At 40.3% G+C, this 22017-nt stretch overlaps 2 protein-coding genes across 7 annotated transcripts in view; one reads left to right on the top strand and one right to left on the bottom strand.

The window, feature by feature from the left end:
• The window catches only part of ZNF365 (zinc finger protein 365), a 143495-nt gene extending 142898 nt beyond the window's left edge, over window positions 1-597 (bottom strand). For both annotated transcript variants that reach the window (XM_051823287.3, XM_070057702.2), the window contains exon 1: window positions 488-597. The gene's annotated coding sequence lies outside the window, so the exon portion shown is untranslated. The remainder of the gene's footprint in view (window positions 1-487) is intronic.
• RTKN2 (rhotekin 2) overlaps window positions 579-22017 on the top strand; it is a 138231-nt gene continuing 116792 nt past the window's right edge. For 2 of the 5 annotated variants that reach the window (XM_089314095.1, XM_089314093.1), the window contains exons 1-2: window positions 579-804; window positions 9712-9908. In XM_089314095.1, coding sequence (XP_089170221.1) covers window positions 745-804; window positions 9712-9908 — 257 coding nt within the window. In that variant the 5' untranslated portion in view covers window positions 579-744. Of the gene's footprint in view, window positions 805-1174; window positions 1333-9711; window positions 9909-22017 lie in introns of those variants that run through there. The other 3 variants (XM_089314096.1, XM_089314092.1, XM_089314094.1) reach the window with 3 other exon arrangements.

Raw genomic sequence — 22017 nt, 5'->3', positions numbered from 1 at the left:
GATGCTGGCGGGGGAACGCCAAAGAACAGCGTTCTTGGGCGGGACGTATCTGGGATTATGAAGACATGCAGGAGGCATCAGACAAGCCCTTGGTGAAACGCCCAGCATGGTGTCTCAGGAGCCTGATTAACAAGACCACAATGAGTGCAAGGCCCTGGGTGACAAGGCTTGGGGGTGCGGGAGGTGAGAGGCTTGTGTTTGAGAGGGATGCCACCTAGTTCTCTGGGAGCCAGACTACGAGCTCCGGAGGATACCGTGAGTCCCGGACTTTTCGGCACGGGGGTGGGTCCAAGGACCACAGCCCCAAGTCCATCCGCACCAATCACTTCGGGGGACCTCCGAGGGCTGCGGGTAGAAGGCTCCCAGGGCAAAGCCGTGACACGAAAACCACGCGCCTAACCCGCGCTGCTGGGTCGGCGGCGCTCAATCACCTAAGCTTTCCCCGTGGCCCTGCCCACCCTCGACCCAGGCCCGCCCACCTCCCCACCTGTGCCTTAAGGCCTCCCGCAGCAGCCCGCACTCAGAACTCGGGTCTCCACAAACTTCCGGCCCCTGGCGCGGCGGGCGCGGGGTGCACCCACTGCGCGTGCGCGCGCCACCTCGGCGTCCCCTGCGCCCCTTCCCCCTGCTGCCCGCAGTTGGTACGGCCGGGCGGTTGGCTTACTCGGTGGCTGCAGCCAGGGGCGGGTTTTTCAAATCTCCCGTTTGGAGGAGTGGTGGCGGCCCCGGCTGTTTGCGCCGGAGATGGAGGAGCAGACGCCGAAGGAGCCCGAGCTCGGCCTGACGGGGCTTGGCACCCAGCAGGTGAGTGAGGAGAGGCCCGGCTGCGGGCAGAGCTGGGGCCTGGCAGCAGTTCACGCCGTGGCTTTGTTTCGTCGTCCGGGAGCACGGTACTCCTCGACCCGATTTCAGCCGTGGCCAGGAACAAAGGGAGGGACTAGGAGGCGGCACCCTGAGCCTCCAGAGGGCTTGGGCATCTGAACCCCCAGATTTCTTAGGGAGCAAGCCGAGGCCCAGCACGGGAAAGCGATGCTGAGCGTCTCCCAGCGTTTCCTGGCGCACCTGTGCGCCGCCCTCCTCGGGGTTTGGACGCTCCTGTGTCTGCACACAGGTGATGCAGGGGCGTGGGTGCCCTGGGATTTCCAAGAAAGCCAGGGGGGCCACTGCAGGACACTTGGCTTGTTACGAAATTTAATGGAGAGCGCCAGTTATTGGAGTGATGTCTACACAGAGCAAAAGGGGGTGGGTACTGGGGTGGAGAAGCAAGCTGCAACTGCCGAACCTTAAAAGAAAGTTGAAGGTTGGAGAATGAATTATCTCACATTGGATAAGGTAGGTGTTTGATGTTTGGCTTGTAAAATTATGTTAGAAAACTTTTTACTTAATATAGACCAACATCATTTCTTAGCAACGTCAGTTATCAAAGTGTTGCATTATACTTCCCATTCTTAACCGTGACTTCAGGGTCATCAAAGAAAACTGATATCTTTGAGCTGGATCTTTGCTTCTGTTTCGCTCTGCATTTTCTATTGCCTGCTTCTGAATCACCTGTAGTTTTGAAGTTGAAATCACGTGTAGCCTGCCAATTTGACTTGTCAAAATGGGTAGAATATTTGCACTTTCTTTTGGTGCAACCTAATGCTTTTGTTTAGGAGTATGAAATTTCCACAGCAGATCCAAAATTTTTAGGCAAACCTCAATAATAATGTGAAAAATGAAGCATTAAGAACGATGATGCAAATGAACTCTGCTACCTTTACTTAGGTAATTTATGCCAGCATTTTAAAAAATTTTTTTAAAAATTCAAAGGTTTGGATGTAAAGTAGTTTTCTGTCCTATCTTATCATATGCTGTGGCTGGCTTGATCGTTAACAAAAATCTTGACTTCGAGTAAATTGATAGCCTGTTGGGTTCTTGCATGTGTCATAGGTTTTGGGGTAGCCTTCCAAGTTCATTTACTGAGCTCTGTGCTGTAAGAATGTTCAAGAATGGTAAAGTAAAGAGCATAAAGTTGTGAAAGAAGTTTTAACTGCATGGAATGCAAATAAATGTTTTAAAAAGATTGAATGTGCATAAGGACTGGGTTATTTAGATATGGGAAGGTACATTGCTTACTGATTTCTTAGGAAAGAAAAAAAACAGCTTAAATGTGGAGTTACTGCTTTTGTTTGGATCTTGGAGAAAGTTGCAAAAATAGTAAATGGTTTCAACCTAACAGGAATTGTGAAGGTCAGTAAGAGAATTTGGTAGTTGATTAACACTGAATTTTTTTGTTTTATTTTCTTGGGCATGAATGAAGCTGCTATCTAACAGAGATAAGATCAAAGATTTGGAGGTGGCCATCCATTAGTTAAACATCTCACTGAAACCTTGGGGTCATCTGTGACTCCTCACTGGTTTTGGAGTCAGTGTTGGGTCAGATTCACCTGTGCTTGTTGTGCATTCTTAATAAGCAAATCTTGGTTTTCACAGTTGTGAAACGGACATCGTGTCCAGCCCGGAAAATGTGGGGTTGGAGCGCAGCGTCCAGCACTCAGGACATGCTTGAGAAATGACAAGTTTTCTTGTCATTTACTTGTCTTTACTGTTCTCCTGAGCAGTAGAGGCAGTCACCTGCATTTTCATGTAAATGTTTGGGCTTTTGAAATCTTACTAAAAATTGAGAGCTAGTATTACCTCATTGCCGAAAAATCAATGTATACAGAAATATAAGAATTTAAAAGTTGTTTCTCCAATTCCAATTCCCCAGGATGGCCACTATTACCAATTTCCTGACTTGTTTTTAAAAGTAAGCAATTCTTCAAATATACAAAGTTTCCTTTAGAAAAATGAGATTACAGGAGTACTGCCTCTGCTTTTCTGCAGTCTTTTTTTTCTTCATCTTCACGTTGATCTCTTAGCTAAGGAGGCTTGACTGGTAGGTGATAGTGTTATCTTATCAGCAGCCCAACTTGAAGGTATTTTAGTAGTTCTTAGTACCAACAGTAAGGCTGGGTGTTGGTCAGGATTCCCTAGACAAACAGAATTGATAGGCTATGCATACAAGTATATGAAGGAGAATTTCCTAGGGCGAGAGTTGGCTCACCCCGTTGTAGCAGCTGGGAAGTCCCAGGACAGGTCATCTGTAGGCTCTGGAGCGAGGATGCTGAGAGCCTAGGATGCCTGTGGCTCAGTCTAATCCAATGAGCTCGATACAAGAGGAACCTGGGATTGGAGTCCCAGTTTGAGGCAGAAAAGCCTGAGTGCCAGCCAGGGGGCTGGGATGAGGATTTCCCAGCTTTCTTCCAGAGAGCCCATAAGCACCTTCCTTCACTCTCTCCACTTACCTAGCCCATTAATGATGCCCACCCAGGGTCAAGGCCCAGTCTACCCATCTAGTCCACTCAGACAAATGCCAATCTCATTTGGAAACACCCTCACAGACACTCCCTAAATAGTGCTTTTTAGGTATTCCTTAATCTGTCTTCCCATCTAGTCCATTGAGACTCATGCTAATCTCATTTCGAAACACACCCCAAAATAAAGCTTTTCTAGGTTTCAAGGTCTTCCTTAATCCAGTCAAGTTCACAACATAAAATTAACCATCATTGCCCTATCTTTTGCACTTCCTTTGTTTTAGCTCTTAAAATCTGATAGGTGTTTGGTTTTTACATAATCTAGGCAGATGCTTTTAAGGAATCTTCTTATTTCATTCTTAACCTTGCCCTATCCATTTATTTTTATCAGCTTGACTTTAAGTACTTACAAGAGTGGGATGTTGACATAGTCTTCTGTTTCATTTAAATATAAGCAAGTCCTGATTCAAAAAATTGCGGAAGAACTAACAAAAGAATGGCTCCACCCCATTCTCTGCTCTTCCTGGAGCAAGCACACCCAAGAGGGATGGATACAAGGAAACGTGTATTGTCATTAGTCCTAATCCTCCTTGACTCTTGTTGGCCATACCTCAATGGCTGTGACAACAGTAATGATTTTAGCTTCCAACTCTTCTTGGAAGTCAGTAAACATTACCACTGAATGCTCAGTGGGTTCCTTCATTACATGATTATTAGCCTCATTGTGGGCAGCTCCAAACACAAGTTCCTTCCTCAGCAGCACTTAGTATCCTTCAATCATTTGACTCCTTTAAACCCTTCCTTGACTAGAGATAGTGTTGCTTGAGTAGAGAAGTCTTCTGCATGTAAAGTGCGGTTGCTTACTAAAAGAAGTTGCCAAAACAAGAGCCTTTAAAAAAACAAAACTCTCAGCACATTCAAAACCATACCTAACACCAATTCATCCTGCTTGTGTCGGCTCTCCCAGATCCATTTAACACATTTTACCATGAGGTCCTCCTCTGCAAGGGAGGTATTCATAGCTGAATTAATTGGGCAGGGCCAGGGGTCGGTAGACTGCTCTGTAAAGAGCTAGTTAGTAAATAATTTTCAGCCTTGCAGGTCACAAACTGCAGTTGAAATTATTCAAGTCTGCCATGGTAGCTTGAAAATAGCCAGAGACAATACAAACAGATGCGGCAGTACTCCCAATGTGACTTTATTTACAGAAACAGGTGCTGGTCCCTGCTCTAAACGATAAAATGCCAAAGGTACAATCTGCTAGATATACCTTATTTCCCTAATGAATAGTAACTTCATCTTACACATAAGTTTTCCAAAAACTCTGACTTTAGTTTCTTTCTCTACTACTACTCAAGCCTTTAATTTTTTGTGAAATCTCCATCAATGAGCAATAGGGAGAAGACAGTCTTCAATTTACAGGGTAGAAAGCCCAGAAGCCTGAACGGATGTCCTCAGTGTGGCTGTGGCCACCTGCTGGTTTCTTAAGGTTGTTGCAACTTTTAAGATGGTGGAGGATTTCAAACTATCCAGCAGTGGTTCTTTACCTAGGATATTAAATCACCAGAAGAATTTTAAAAAATAAAATAAAGCGTAGGCCCCACCTCCAGTGATCCTGATCTGTTTAGGCTAGGTGATAGGTTTAGGTACCTTTACTTCCAAAGGGCCCATCCTCTCAGCCTCAGATGATTCTAATGGCAGCTGGCTTTGAGGACCCCTGTGTTAGTTTAAATGCTGCCTCGGCTGGCGCCGTGGCTCACTAGGCTAATCCTCCGCCTTGTGGCGCTGGCACACTGGGTTCTAGTCCCGGTTGGGGCACCGGATCCTGTCCCGGTTGCCCCTTTTCCAGGCCAGCTCTCTGCTGTGGCCAGGGAGTGCAGTGGAGAATGGCCCAAGTGCTTGGGCCCTGCACCCCATGGGAGACCAGGAGAAGTACCTGGCTCCTGCCATCGGATCAGCGTGGTGCGCTGGCCACGGCGGCCATTGGAGGGTGAACCAACGGCAAAGGAAGACCTTTCTCGCTCTGTCTCTCTCTCTCACTGTCCACTCTGCCTGTCAAAATAAATTAATAAATAAATGCTGCCTCGTTGCAGCATTTAGAAAACAAATTTGAATTTAGTGTCACCAGATGATTTGTGTTTCTACTTGAGTTGTGGGGTAAGGCTACTCATCTCAGTATCAAGTTCTTCCCAATGTGCACTCTCTAGTACTAAACCCTCTGCCAGAGTTTATTTCTATAGACATATGGGTCATATGAATAATTTTTATAATTAATTGCTAATTACATTAAAGAATAATTTGTGATCGACAAGTCATAGAAAGATGAAATGGAGTTGTTGAAATTCAGTCATGTGTAAAGGAAAACCAGTAAATGTCTGTATTTATGTAGTGTACCAGTTTTGAGTTACAGCACTACATAAGAAGGTTTTTATGTGGTGATTACATGTTGTAATTACAGAAGATAATTAGATCTGTTTCCTGCATTTGAATGGTGCATTGGATTGTTTTGGATCATCTATGACAGTTTCTTTTTGGGTAATCTTTGTAGAGTATTAACTCTCCTAACATTCATCTTATTTTTGCAAAGGTTATCTTTTTAATATCTGGAAATTTTTTTATTAGAGCCCCTGTACATTTTTTAAAATTTTATTTGTTGAAAGGCAGAGTGACAGAGGGAGAGCGAGAAACAAAGAGATCTTCCAACCAGTGGTTCACTCTCCATGCACTTTCAACAGTTGGGGCTGGGCCAGGCCAAAGCCAGGAGGCTAGAACACCATCTGGTCTCTCAAAAGGAAGGCAAGCACCCAAGCACTTGGGCCACCCTTGTTCCATGTAGCTAAGCTACTGCCTTTCCAGACCCATTAGCCAGAAGTTGGATCTGAAGCAGAGTAGTTAATACTCAAACTGATCTGATATGGGATGTAAGCATCTTGGCTTTACTCACGGTGTTGCAACACTGGCCCCCTTGACAGTCTTTTTATTTATGCTTTGATACAATTAGAAGGTAAGTTTTTTTTTTTTTTCCTGCAGAAGCCAAAACGGTCACTTTACTTTCTTTTAGAAATAAACCTACCAGAAGCATTAGTGCATGTTTGTTGTAAAGAGTATCTTATGTTTTACAATTTTCATAAAGTCTCTGAATTAAATCAGAACTAGACATTCAGTTTGTAGAATCTTGATGCCACGTGCAGCATGTATGTAGAATCAGGCTACTGGGCCAGTGTTGTGGCATTGAGGGGTAAACCACTGCCTGAGTCTCCAGCATCCCATATGGGCACCAGTTGAAGTGCTGTCTGCCCCGCTTCTAATCCAGCTCCCTGCTAATGCACCTGGGAAGGCAGCTGAAAATGGCCCAAGCATGTGGTGGGAGACCTTGAAGATGCTCCTGGTGCCAGATTGGCACAGCCCTGGCTGTTGCAGCATTTGGGAAGTAAACCAGTGGAAGGAAGACCTCTTGCTCTGTTTCTCCTTTCTCTCTGTAATTCTGCATTTCAAACAAATAAATCTTTAAAGAAAAAAAAGATCAAGATGATTGTAAGGGATAATAAAGCTTTCAGAACTAAAATTATTTAGTAGTTTCATAGTGACTATTAAAAGTTAAATAAATGTTCTCAGAACTGTATTCTGAATCCTTGTTGCATGTAGCTAAGCTTCTGACATTTTTACTCTAGCTTTTGAGATTTCATTTACAATGCTTATCATGACAGTGTTACCTCCCTGCTGCTGAGCCTTGGTTCCTTCCTTCAGCCTCTGCTCTTTCAGAGAAGTTTTCCTTGGTTAATTCATCAGCCACATCTTGCCATTACATAATAGTTTATATATTAATATATGTGGTGGAGTCGTCATACTAGTTATTGTATGGATCTTTTTAAAAATTTTCTTGGTTTTGTTTTTGTTTCTAAATTTAAGAAGCAGGCAAGGATTCAGAGAGAGAGAGAGAGGCAGGCAGAAAGAGGGAATTCTCGTTCACTGATTCAGTCCCCAAATGCCCATGGTGGTAGAAGCTGGAGACTCAATCCAGGTCTCCCACGTGGGTGGCAGGAACTCAGTTGCTTGTGCTATCACTGCCACCTCCCAGGTTGTGCATTAACAGGAAGCTGGAGTCAGAAACAGAGCCGGGATTGAACCTACATACACTTGTTATGGGATGCGGGTGTTTTAGCTACCAGGTCAAACACCATCAGAAACATATAATAATAAATGACAGACTGGTAGCTTAAAAGAACAAAAGTTAGGGCAGGCCTTTTGGCACATCAGGGTAAGCTGCTGCTTGTGATACCTGCATCCCATATCGGGTACCAGTTCCAATCCTGGCTTCTGGGCTTCCAATCCAACTTCCTGCTAATGTGCCTGGGCGGGCAGTGGAAGATGGCCCAGTTACTATCCATGTGGGAGACCTAGATGGAGTTCCTAGCTCTGGGGTTTGACCTGGCCTGGGCCTGGCTGTTGTAGACATTTTGGGACTGAACCAGCAGATGAAAGCTCCCCTCATCCCCACTTTCTTGCTCATCCTATCAAGTAGATGAAAATAATAATCATTTATTAAAAAGAACAGGTTGGGGCTGGTGCCGTGGCTCACTTGGTTAATTCTCCGCCTGTGGTGCCGGCATCCCATGTGAGCGCAGGGTTCTAGTCTTAGTTGCTCCTCTTCCAGTCCAGCTCTCTGTTGTGGCCCAAGAAGGCAGTGGAGGACGGCCCAAGTGCTTAGGCTCCTGTACCTGCGTGGGAGACCAGGAGAAAGCACCTGGCTCCTGGCTTCGGATTGGCGCAGCGCCAGCCGTAGCAGCCATTTGGTGGGTGAACCAATGGAAGGAAGACCTTTCTGTCTCTCTTTCACTGTCTATAATTCTGCCTGTCAAATTAAAAAAAAAAAAAAAACAGATTTATTCTCTCATACTTCTGGAAATGAATTCTGAAATCAAGGTATTACAGAGCTGGGTATCGAACCTACATACTCTGATATGGGTTGTGAGTGTCTTAACTCTTAGATCAAACATCTGCCCCTATTGTATGTTTCTCAGGACTGTGGTAATGAATGACTGATACTGGGTGGCTTGAAAAAAACTGAAGTTTATTCTCTCATGGTTTTGGAGACCAGAAGTCTGAAGTCCAGATGTTCCCTCTGATGGTCACAGGGAAGAAGTGTCCATGCCTTTTCCACTTCTAGTTGTTGCCATCAATCCTAGGTGTTGGTTTAGAGTCATCACCACTCCATTCTCCTACTTTACATGGCATTGTGTGTGTGTGTCTGTCTGTCTGTCTTCATGTGACCTTCTAGTGACGCCAGACACTGGATTTGGGGCCCACTGTATTCCAATATGATTTCATGTTAACTAATTCCATCTGTAACACTGTATGTATCACCAAAGGGTTACATTTTGAGATTCTAGGACAAAAATTGGGGAGGGAACACTACTAAACATGGTAAAGTTATGGTAAGAACATGGAATGTTTCTCACCTTTGTTTATATTCTCTTTAGTAAATTGTAAAGACTTCTTGGGGCCAGTGCTATGGCATAGTGGGTAAAACTTCCTCCTGTAGTACTGGCATCCCATATGGGTGCCAGTTCGAGACCTGGCTGTTCCACTTCTGATCCAGCTCTCTTTTATGGCCTGGGAAAACACTAGAAGATAGCCCAAGTGCTTGGGTCCCCGCATTCTCTTGGGAGACCCAGAATAAGCTCCTGGCTTCTGGCTTTGGATTGGCCCAGCTCCAGCTTATTCCAGTCATTTAGGGAGTGAACCAGCTGATGGAAGACTTCTCTACGTGCCTCTGCCTCTCTATAACTCTGTCTTTCAAATAAATAAATAAATCTTAAAAAAAAAAAGATTCCTAGTTAAGCAAGAAATTAAGATTGTTGAAAGAGCGTTTTAAAATAGCAATGTGTATATATTACATAGAAGATTTATTGATTTGAAAGGCAGAGTTACAGAGAGAGGGACAGGCAGAAAGAGACATCTTCATCTGCTCGTTCACTCCCTAAATGGCCTCAACAGCTGGGGCTGGGCCAGGTGGAAACCAGGAACCTGGAACTCCATCCCAGTCTCATATGGGTAGCAAGGGCCCTTGTACTTGGAACATCTTCCATTGCCTTCTCAGGTGCATTAGCAGGAATCTCGATTGGAAGTAGAGCAACTGGTACTAGAACCAGCACCCACATGAGTGCCGGTATTGCAAGTGGCAGCTTAACTTGCTGTGCCATAACGCTGGTCCAAAATAGCCATATTTTTAATAATACTATCACATATTAAAAACTTTGCTTCTTGCCCAATATGGTCTGGTATGTTTAGTATGTTTTCCACCTGTCAGGGGTAAAAAGAAATGTAACCTTGTATTTTTCACTAGCTGTTTAAAATACTTTTCTCTCTCTTTCAGGACTGCAGCATTCAAGAAAAAATAGACTTAGAAATTCGAATGCGAGAAGGAATATTGAAACTCCTTTCTCTGATCACTCAGAAGGACCAGATTTTACATGCAGTTAAGAATCTCATGGTGTGCAATGCTCGGATATTGGCTTATACATCAGAGCTACAGAAGTTAGAAGAGCAGACTGCAAATGGAACTGGAAGATGGTTAGTAGCATAGTTTGCTTCTAGCTTCTAATGTACTTTAAAAATTTGAATTAAAAACATAGTATAATTTATTCTTTTTTAATATATATTTTAAGGGATTTATTTATTTATTTATTTGAAAGAGTTACAGAGAGGCAGAGAGAGAGATGTCTTCCACTGCTGGTTTACTCCCCAAGTGGCCACAATGGCTGGATCTTGATCGATACGAAGCCAAGAGCTTCTTCCTGTCTCCCACATGGGTACAGGGGCCCAAGCACTTGGACCATCTTCCATTGCTTTCCCAGCCATAGCAGAGAGCTGGATTGGAAGAGGAGCAGCCGGGACTCCACATAGGGTGCCAGCACCACAGGAGGCAGCTTTACCTGCTACACCCCAGCACCAGCCCCAGTATAATTTATTCTTGAAGTACAAATGTCAAATCACCAAACTTTAAAGAAAACAAACACCCTGAAGTAGCAGCTGACATCATACACACTGTGATGGCAGAGCTCAGAGTGAACCTACCGTTAGGCAGCAGACTTCACTGGGCTCTTTGTTGTGTTCAGTATGTGAATGTAAAACAGAAAGAAGTAGTTAAGCAGGGAATGAGGGAAAATGTTAAGAAAGGACCAAGACTGATAGCCGAGTCTATAAAATGTAGATTGAAAAACACTAATTCAAATAAGATTAATTGCTTAGAGATGTGCTAATGAAAAGGAAAGTAATAGAACTTAGATACTATGTGAAAGAGCAGCAAAATTATAAAGATACAAAGCCGTATGGATTGGGGAAAAAAAACCCTTATGGATAGAAAAGAATTTAAAAACCTGCAAATACCACTTCATGTGAACAGAAGGCCATTGTTGATAAGTCTACAGGTCTGGCACAAGTGAAGAATTTCTGTTGAGACATTAGTGGCCACTGGACTGGTAACAGTGTACCTACTTTAAATTCTTGGGATAAAAGGTTAAAAAAAAAACAGATCTGAAAAGATTATTTTATAGAAATAAAATATTGATGAGGTTATGGTATAATAGAGATCTGAATACAAAATAGTTGAATGTATTAGCTGTAGCGCCATGAGATATTCATTTTTCTCTTTGACCTCAATTCCTTGTTACAGTGGGCATGATAATGTTTACATTTTTAAAATTGTGACTTTAAGATTCTGAAATAGCTTTTTCTTGCATGTCTAAAATAAAAGTATTTCATGTAAAAAAAAATTGTGACTTTATGTATTTTTATATATAAATCTAATAAAATGCCTTTTCCGTACTTTATACTCAACAAATGTCAAGTAATTTTCATTATTAGGTGCTCCAGGCATTATGAAATGAAATTGTTTCATGTAGACATACATTGGCTTAAGTCAGTGCTCTCAAACAGGGACGCATCCCTGAGAGAGCAGGACTGAGCATCAGGAAGCGGGCACGTCCATGGCAGAGATGCGGTGCGCCTTCTTGCAGCGTGCATTCCTGGGAGGAAGCATGAATGCCTGGAATTGTGGGATAGTTTTAGGTTATGTTCGCTTGCTCTTGGGACTATGTTGTGTTCTTTCCCCTCATCCTTTATTAGGATTATTAGGGTACTTTGTTAAGGATGCTTTTTCAGAGAAGGATTTGAGAAGTGCTGGTTTAAGAGCTAATGTTCTTTAAGTATTTTTTAGTGAATTGTGAAGTGAGCCATTTTCTTAATTTGACAGTTTACTAGTTTTGAAGTTACTGACTTATAGAAATGTTAAATAAGATCAATCCCTTTAGATTTATATATCAAAGCTAGGGTAAAATACCTGGGCCTCTTAACTGGTAATGTGTGCATTCTTCTGTTTTCTTTGTATGTATTCATAGACTTTTATTTAATAATTATCATTTTTAGTCATTAAGCGTTGTGATAGTCAGAATTTCCCAAATTTGTTCAGTGGGAGTTCTTTACAAGGGCTTCCTTGTTCTTTCCATATGCCTCTACTAGACTTTAAGAACATCCTTGCTGGTTTGGCATTGTGGCATAGCGGGTAAAGCTGCAGTGCTGGCATCCCAGATGGGTGCTAGTTAATGTCCCAGCTGCTCCATTTCTGATCCAGCTCCCTGCTATTGTGCCTGGGAAAGCAGCAGAAGATGGTCCGTGTGTTTGGGCCCCTGCCACCCATATAGGAGACGCAGATGAAGCTCCTGGTTCCAGGCCTGGACTTGGCCCAGCCCTGGCCATTGCAGGCATCTGGGGAGTGAACCAGAGATGGAATAATCTCTCTTACTTTCTCTGTCTCTATCTCTTCCTCTCTTTCTGTAACTCTGACTTTCAAATAAATAAATAAATCTTAACAAAAAAAAAAAAAAAAAAAGGAAAAGAAAGAGCATCCTTGCTTTCTGAAATTAAGAAGATCCAGGCTTGCCTTGTATTTTTCCTGCCCCAGTCCTTGAGTCAGCCATTGCTGTGAGTCCTGTGGAGGTGAATTGTATTTTGAAAGTAAGATGTGGGTAACTAAGTATGCTCATTGTTACTGGGCTGTCACTGTGTCTAGGCTTTTTTCAGTGTACTAGATATGAAAGATACTTTTAGAAAAATCATTGGTTTCTATTAATACTTACAGATTTTTGTTTTCTTAAATTATCATATGTTGCATGAGACCGAAAATCTTAACTCCCAATAACAGCAATGTATTTCCTTGTTTTTATAATACTATTATGTGAGATAATTTCATACCTATAGTATCAGTATATTTAGTGCCTATGAAAATCTCTTTAGATAAATTTAAGATTTCTTTGCATTTCTTTACCAACAGATAGAAATTATTATGAAAATGTTGTCAGAGAAAAGTTTAAAAAAATTACACAATGAAGACCCACATGCCTACCAAGTACATGCTGCAATTAATATTTTCCTAATCTTACATCTTTCCCTCTATCAGTTCATCCTATTTTTATTATATAATTCAATATAAGTTCTTTGTAATTCTTTGTGTGTGTGTATATGTGTAGATACAGAGCAAAGAACTGTATTCATATTTTCTAGAAATGAACTTTTTCTCTGTATGAAATGAATTTTTTTCAGTATGGTTATGTTATTTCATATACAGAGCTTTTTTATTTCTGTTTACCTTTTTTCTCTTTGAATTAATCATATTTTTAAGCTCTATCATGCTTCCTCATGCACCTTCTCCATTCCCAGTTTAGAGCAGTCCTTGTGTTAGGGACATATGCTTCTTAATCTTTGTTACAGGTTCTTGCCCTCACAGAGATGAGAATTCAAAGCAGAGGCATAGATACAGAGCACAAGTGAAGGCAGGATTTATTCAAGAGAGAGAACTTATATTCACGTGTGAATGTGGGCCACCCCAAACGGAGATACTTTCCAACAGTGGGCTAGAGAGCTGCCTATGAAGGAAGTTGGGAGGCCTGAGAAGGATCCCCAAGCATGGTCAAGAGTTAAAGAAGGACCCTTCCCACGTTATCAGTCTCTTCTATGAGATGGGGGTGGTGCCCTCCTTGAATCCATAGATGGGATGGAGTATAGGTATAGTTTAGTGTGTGTGAGGCTTTCTAGGAGTTTAACCTCCATATGGCCATCCATCATGGTGTCTCCTGTTTCTTGATCCCAGTTGAGACACAGGTATATCATGGGAAAGTTGGTGTAGGAGATTGACAGGTAAGGGGATAGAGTCAGAATGTAGGACTTGCAGAAATTCCAGCTCATGTGTGCCTACCGGACTCTGCCTAGTCCCCCATATCATTTGCTTCCATCTCTGTCCCAGGAGGCAGCCTGTGTTCTGCCACAGATTAATTTTGCCTGTTGTAGAACTTACTATAAACAGAATCGTACACTAAAGGCTTCTATCTTTCAGCATGGTACTCCTGAGATTGATCATGTGATAAAATGCTTTTCCCTCTTTATTGATAAGTAGCATTCCATTGTATGCATATATCAGAGTGCCACTTCCTTTTTCCATTGTAGGTTCTTCCAGTTTCTGCCTACTTTTCATTGTCATTTCCTCCAGATAGTTGTGTGGATCCTATTTATGTGAAAGGCAGAGTTACAGAGAGAGAGTCAGAGAGATTTACTAGTTTACTAGTTTACTTCCCAAATGACTCCAAGTCAAGATCCTGGAACTCCATCAAGGTCTCCCATGTGAGAGGCAGGGGCCTGAATGTTGGGCCATCTTATTCTGCTTTGTCAGGCATGTGAGCAGGGAGCTGGATTGGAAGTAGAGCAGCCAGGTTTTGAACCTGTGCTCACACAGGATGAAAGCAGCACAGGCAATGGCTTAACCCACTGTGTCACAATACTGGCCCCCAGCTAGTTGTTTTTAAAATAATTTTTTTTTTAGATTTCATGTTTTCTGTGGGAGAATTTCTTAAGTATGAGCTACTGTGCCCTCACAAAAAGAGGAATTAAGTTAGTTGTATCTTGATCAAATTATTTCTGATATATGGAATATCTTGAGGTATTCTTTATGACTCAGTATGGTCCATTTTCAGGACTGTTCCATTGGCTTTGAAGTTAAATTTCTTTTTATTGGGATATAAAGTTTGGTGCATGTGTTCAATAGACATTTTTATGGCTTAAAGTTCTTCTATATTCTACTTATTTTTTGATCATTTGAATTGTGTTGAAAGAAATTAAGATTTTTTGTTACTAAGGCTCTGTTCTCTTTATCCTTAGATCTCCTATACCTTTTGTTTTATGAGGACACGGTGTAACATTTGGTACATTAGGACCTTCTTATATATCCATTGTCAGCTGCAGCCTTTAGCATTATAAAGTACCCTTTAGTTGTTATTGCTATGGTGTGTAAAGCTTTGGACCTGAATTCTACCTTGCTTGATAGGATCACATGTTCTGCTTTCTTATTGTTTGCATTTGTTTGATATATCTTGGCCCATTTTTATCTTAAGTCTTCTTTGAAATTGTGTTTCTTATATTCATTCTAGAAAACAAGAACTAATCTGAAAATGTGGCACATTGTACTTTCCAAAATCATCTATTTTAGATAAGCTCATCAGCTAGTAGATTGTGTACATGAGTTTTCTTCACATCTTTTCATGTTTAAAGTGGTTTTCTTTAGTGTTGTTTCTTAAAGGATAACTGGCTAGCTAGAAAATCCTTGGCCAACACTTTTCCTTTAGTTTCTTGAAAACCTTGCCTGTGGTTAACATGTAATTCAAAAAAATCTAATGTTCAGTTTTATTTTTTGAATGATTTGGTTTTTCTGCCTGGAGACTGAAAGTAGTTTTCTTCTTCATCTTAAAGTCTGATCATGTTACTGGGATATGTATATGATCGACCATTTGGCTCATTTAGGGACTCTTTTGGTGTCCAGATTTGTTTCTTTTGTGGTCATAAAGTTTTCCTGGATTCTGGAATTAATACTTTTATTAATTCTATCTCATTATTTGGGTTTTCTTATAACTTCAATTACACCTAAGTTGGATCTTCTTGGCCTATGTCATAAATCTTTCTGATCCTTTAACACTTTCAGTTTTGGTTTTTGGTTCTTTATATTCCTATCCACTATGTGTATCCCTTAGTATACTTTTGTTTGTTTATCTTTGGGCATCTTATATTTTAATGTTCATTTCAGAATGTTGTTTTTCTTTCCTCTCTTTAAATATCTGCCTATTGTGTATTCTTTCCTAGTCTGAGGCTTTAGATTTCAGATTCCTGGTTTCTTTCAGATTTGCAAAACTTGTTTAACTGCACTTAATTCCTTTGAAGTATTGTGTTACAGATTGTGTTACTTTGTGTATTTTTTTAAAGATTTATTTACTTATTTATTTGAAAGGCAGAGTGACAGAAAGAATGAGAGTGATCTTCCATCCACTGGTTCACTCCCCAAATGGTGCAACAGCTGGAGCAGGGCCAGGCTGAAGCCAGGAGTCTGGAACTCCATCTAGGTCTCCCACGTGGGTGGCAGGGGCCCAAGTACTTGGTCCACCTTCTACTGCTTTCCTAGGTGCATTAGAAGGGAGATGGACTGGAAGCAGAATGGTCAGGACTCAACTGATGCTCTAATATGTGATGCCGGTGTTAAAAGCATTGGCTTAACCTAAAGCACCACAATGCCAGCCCTTGGTTACTTCATATTTTTTGGAGGTGGGGTTGGTAGACTTTTTTTTTTTTTTAAGATTTTATTTATTTACTAGAGAGGTAGAGTTACAGACAGTGAGAAGGAGAGACAGAGAGAATGGTCTTCTTTCTGTTGGTTCACCCCCCAGATGGCCACAACGGCCAGAGATGTGCTGATCCAAAGCCAGGAGCCAAGAGCTTCTTCCAGGTCTCCCATGCAGGTGCAGGGGTCCAATCACTTGGGCCATCTTCTGTTGCTTTCCCAGGACACAGCAGAGAGCTGGATTGGAAGAGGAGCAGCCGGGACTAGAACGGCACCCATATGGGTTGCTGGCGCCACAGGCGGATTAATCTGTGCCATGGAGCCAGCCCCAGTGGGTTTTGATTGTTTTATTTATAGACACTTTCTATGGGTATCAGTTTCTTTGTTTGTCTCTAATGAAATATGTAGGATTTTCCTAGACCAAGTGACTGAGGTTAGGGGTGTGCAATTGTTTTGAAGGGCTTACTGGTTTCAAGCATGTTTTCTGTTATTAAAATCATGAGAGCTGTTTCCTTATTAAATGATACTATTTTGTTTCTTAGGGGTTTTGACTTTAATCACTTCTTTCTGTTTTCTCATGCCAAACCTCCTGTTCTTCCTCCGCCCCACTCTCCTTACACTGTTGTCTTCCTCTTCTTTCCACAAGACCAACAAGTTTTAGACCAGATAACTTTTGGAGCCCTTTTTTTCAATTCCTCAAGAACTGGTGCTGTGGTATCCACCAGTTCTTAGGCCTGTCCTTTCCTGCTGCAGCGGAGATTCTAAGTTGGTTTTACCTGTATTGTACAGTGCTCACCTGACTATTTCAGAGGAACCCCAGGAGCTGGTTGTGGTAGTTTCAGATGTTGGTTTTTCCTTTAATGTGTACATTGATGTTTGTAGTAGTCCCTCCTTTTTTGGTTATGCTGTTGGTGTGGGCTTACAGGAGATTTTATGTGCTTTCCTTGTTAAACTGAAAGCTTTTGTAGAAAGTGTTGAGAGAATCTGGTTTAGATGATTTCCATTTTACCAGAACTGGGAAGTCATCCTCTGATCACTTCAGCAAATGGTTTGGTGCTTCCTCTACACAAGCCGCATGCTAAATACTGAGACCAAAAGTATAAACATTCCTAAAGTAATTTTTTTCTTTTTTTCTTTATATTTATTATTCATTTGAAAGTTAGAGTTACACAGAGAGAGGAGAGGCAGAGAGAGAGAGACAGGTCTTCCATCTGCTGGTTCACTCCCCAAGTGGCCACAATGGCCGGAGCTGAGCCGATCTGAAGCCAGAAGCCAAGAGCTTCTTCAGGGTCTCTCATGCAGGTGCAGGGGCCCAAGGACTTGGGCCATCTTCTACTGCTTTCCCAGGCCACAGCAGAGAGCTGGATCAGAAGTGGAGCAGCCGGGACTCAAGCTGGAGCACGTATGGGATGCCAGCACCACAGGCAGTGGCTTTACCCGCTACGCCACAGCGCCAGCCCTCCTAAAGTAATCCTTGTACTTGTGTAACAGTTTAAAGAATGGTAGAGAATACATTTATTTATTCATTCAGTAGGTTTGTGAGATAAGTAGATGTCCTCCCCATTTTGCAGATAAGAAAGTTGAAGCTAAAGTCAGTAGCAACTCAGTAACATCTAGTTACTAACATATAAAATCCAAACCTGAAACTGAAAAGTCCAGATCTATCACACGCTCCATAAAAATGACCTTATCCTTATTTTATTCAGCCTCCTTAAAAGCCTTTGAAGGCACTGAGTTATGTACTAGGCACCATCAGTACAGCAGTGAACCAAATAGATATGCCATTAAAACCCTATTCTCTCTGAGCTTATGTTTTGATAGTGATGTCATCTATTTGTCCTCTACCCAAGACTTGCCCCACACCCTTACCCATTCATCTCTTGACCTAACTTCTGAAATGCTTTATTTGGCTTTGTAAATATAATACTAATCAGTTATTTATAAGACTGAATTATATATCATTCAACATAATTGTGAATTTTAATAGTACCAAAGTAACTTCATGAATTTTATGTGATTACATAAGTGTTTCTTATGCTCTAGTTTCCTACTTTATTGTTTATATTCTATAATGTAAAAGAAAAAACTGTAGGCTGGAAGTGAAAATTATGTACTCAGTAGTTCTATAATAAACCATGTATTTAAAGAGATTACTAATTTTATTTCTGAAACTCTGTAGTGTGATGTCTGTTGAAAAGAGCTCATGTCACATTTGGAGTAGAAAGCTCATCTTCCCAGTTTAATGTATTTATGAAGCTATTTTACACCACATAGTTTTAGGATGGCTTAAAATTTTATGCTAAGCATTTCTGAGTTTTAGTTTTCACTTATTTGTATAAGAGGTGAAAGGTTTTATAATCTTTTAAATAATAGGATCCCATTTAAAAGTAGTATTTCAATAATAAAATGTAAAGTATTTCCATGATTGTTCTATTTCTCATTATAACTTGTTAATCTTGGCAAAGAAATGCTATTTTAGATTTCCATATGGAACAATATAAAATAAGATGATCTGTATTTACACAAGTCAATGTTAATACAGTTTTGGGCAACAGAATGGAAAATTGGCACCCTCTGTTGGTCATGTTATTTACCTACATGCACAAATATAAGTAATAAAATGAAGAATTTGTCTTTTCTGTGTTTGTTAAATTAATACTTATAAAACCTCACCAAAATAATGCTGTACACAGGGTTCCTGTGAGTCAGGTGCTCTCTTGTTTAGTTGTGCTTTGTTCTGGTAACTCTGTGGTTATTTGCTCTTCTTGGGACTGGCCCTCTAATTGTAGCATTCAAAATTGGCATTCACATTGCAGATTTCCAAACAAGGATTTATTTAACTCTAACAAACTATTAGCTACAGTAGCACATTATTAAACAGATAATGTTTAACAATTTTATTCACAATTTGGATTAAATGAGAAAAACATCACATTTTAGCACCCTAAATAACAGTTTTGGGGATTATTTGAATTGAAACTAATTCTAGCTTTAGAAAGACATTACTAATTTTCTTTAGAAAATTGAGGCTAAACTACTTTAGTTCTTCTCTTTTTTTTAAAGGCAGACAATTCTATAAGATGATATGGTTAATTGTATTTATATTGTAGATAAAATTTATGTATCATCAACTTGCAACCGGTCCTGGAAATGTCCATGCAAGTGATTTACAGTTGCAGGAAAGAAAGCTGTTCTCTGCCAGGCGGTTGAGCGTTTTGGAGGGGGGAAACCTTGGGGTTGGGCAGATAAATATTCAGCAAGTTTACTTTTTGTGTTTCCCATATTTCAGAATTTCACTTGCCTGCCAAAGCCTCAAATTTAATCCAATTTAATAATATCTAATGTATGTGAACTTTACACAATCCATAATCTATTCTGTAATACTTAAGTTACTCATCATATTAGAACTCTTATATTTTTTTCAGTAAAATAAGTGTTTTAGGAATTTATTTTACACATTGCTTACATAGAAGGTGTTTTTAAAAATATTTTCAAATACCAACTAAATGTATTTATATAGTATTTCTTTTGCTTTTTTTTTTTAAATTGATACTTGGGTTTGATTTCTACTGGTCTTTTCAGTATATTGTTTCACCAAATGTCTGATAGTCAGACTTTTCACTCTAGGATGAGCAAATAAGCAAATAATGTTTTCCAACGTGACAAGTAAATATTAATGTTGAATTTGACTTTTAAACATTTGTGATTCAATGAAACATTTTGAAATAATCAAGGAGTATTTCTGTTTTTCACTGAGTGAATGTCCTAGTTATATACTAGATGTGAATATAATTAGATAAGGTTCTCTCATTTTTTAACTAACATAAAAATTATACACATTTATGGGGTTGCTGTTACAATGCTTTGACACATGTATACATTGTGTGATGTCCAAATCAGGCTAAAGTATCTGTCTCATTTATGATTTCATATGGTAAAAACATTCATATTCCTTTCTTCTAGCTTTTTTGTAAGAATAATATACAATACATTAGCCATTATCTGTGGTCACCTTAATGAAGTAGAACACTAGAACATTTTACTTCTTGCTCCTATCCTAGTACCGGTACCTTTCCTCCTTCCCCCTTCTCTCCTCAGTGTCTGGTAACCCCCATCATACTCTCAGCTTCTATGAGATCACCTTTGTAAGATTCCACATGTGAGTGAGATCATACCATCCTTGTCTAGATGGGATGCAGCTTTAAATCTGCTACATTATTGAAGTCATACTAATGTGTGGTTCTATAAATACCATGTAAATGTCTCCATAGAAACTAAACAACTGAAGTACATCAGTAAATTATAATACTTAAATTATAATCCAGTAAGGGAGTTTAAATAAACAAGATATATTTTGTTTTCATATTTGGTGTACAATAATGAATATCTAGATAGTCTTTTTAACAAGTCTGTTTAAGCATGAAGTTGGTATCATTTTTTCTGAAAATTAGTTAGTTTAAACTCTTACCCAGTCTTTCTCCAAAAGCCCTCTTAGACTCATAAATATTCAAATGGAAAGTTTCCATCTTACTGCACGTTTGAAGTGCCTAATTAAATTATCTGGCAGTTAATTAGCCAGCCAAATTGAATAGGGACAAAAAAATATACTGAGAATATTCCTAGAAATACTGCCTTGGAAATGGAATGCTGATCTGTAAACATAGGTGATTAGGAGATAGGAGATTGGGGGGATACTAAGGATAAGATTGTCTTGATCTAATAAGAGTTAACAATTTGAAAGGCTTTTTTTTTTTTTTTTTTTTCTTACATAGTGGTAGTAGGTTAGAAAGTCGAATTTGGTGGCTGGTGCTGTGAAGTAGAGGATAAAGCCACCAGCTGCCATGCCGGCATCCCATATAAGTGGCTGTTCAAGTTCCAGCTGCCCCTCTTTCGACCCAGCTCTCTGCTATGGCCTGGGAAAGCAGTGGAAGATGGCCCAAGTTCTTGTGCCCCTGCACGCACATGGGAGACCTGGAAGAAGCTCCTGGATCCTGGCTTCGGATCATCCCTCAACAGCTTTTGAGGCCGTTTGGAGAGTGAACCAGTGGTTGGAAGACCTCTCTTTCCCTTTGTCTGCCTCTGCTTCTCTCTAACTCTGCCTTTCAAATAAATAAATAAATCTTTTTTTTTTTAAAGTCAGACTTGGAAGTATTTTATATTCCCAGAGTTTCTCTTGAAACCTTTTTTAAAAAGATTTATTTATTCATTTGAAAGGTAGAGAGAGAGAAAGAGAAATCCTCTATCCATTAGGTCACTCCCCAATCGGCCCTAATGTCTAGAGTTGGGCTAATCTGATGCCAGGAGCCAACAGCCTCCTCCAGGTTTCCCATGGGCCATCTTCCACTGCGTTCCTAGACACACACCAATAGGGAGCTGAATTGGAAGTGGAGCAGCTAGATCTCGAACCCGGCACTCATAAGGTACGTTGACACCAAAGGCAGTGGTATTACCCACTAACACCACAATGCCAGTCCCTTGAAACTTTCTGCATATTGTCATTAAGATATTTTCCGTATTTTATTTCCTTACTGTACCATTTCTGTCCTTTTCCACCTTACTTTATTGTTTGCTTATCGTATACTTAGTTCTTTGGAATCTTAGGGCAATGAAATATTAATGATATTAATCTCATGTAAATATAGAGTAGAAAGTTATTTTTGGTTATTTGACAGGTTGGATAAAGGTACAGTATCCCTGCATAGTTAAGTGATTGGAAAGTAGATTAACTTTCTCAGGCCACTGAATGTACTAAGCAAAAATGTTGTTTATGAAGTATCGATCCAAGGTATTACACTTCCAGAGATCTGGCCAAATATTACACATCCTGTTTATGAATGCAAGTTATCACACAAAGTTTTCATTGTAGAGTAACTAGAATATAATCATCAGGGAATATGAAATTTATATGAAAAGTCAGAGAATGGCTTTATACATTTCTCTTAAAACTAGCTAGCTGTTGATTAAATATCTTAAAGTTTGTGTCAAATAGTTTACAATAACTGGATATCATTATGATTCATAGGTATG

The sequence above is a fragment of the Oryctolagus cuniculus genome, chromosome 15 (assembly GCF_051225735.1).
Source record: "Oryctolagus cuniculus isolate XC-2025 breed Fujian yellow rabbit chromosome 15, ASM5122573v1, whole genome shotgun sequence".
Taxonomy (NCBI): domain Eukaryota; kingdom Metazoa; phylum Chordata; class Mammalia; order Lagomorpha; family Leporidae; genus Oryctolagus; species Oryctolagus cuniculus.
The sequence above is the reverse complement of the archived record's forward strand: the minus strand, read 5'-3'. Positions and strand labels throughout refer to the sequence as shown.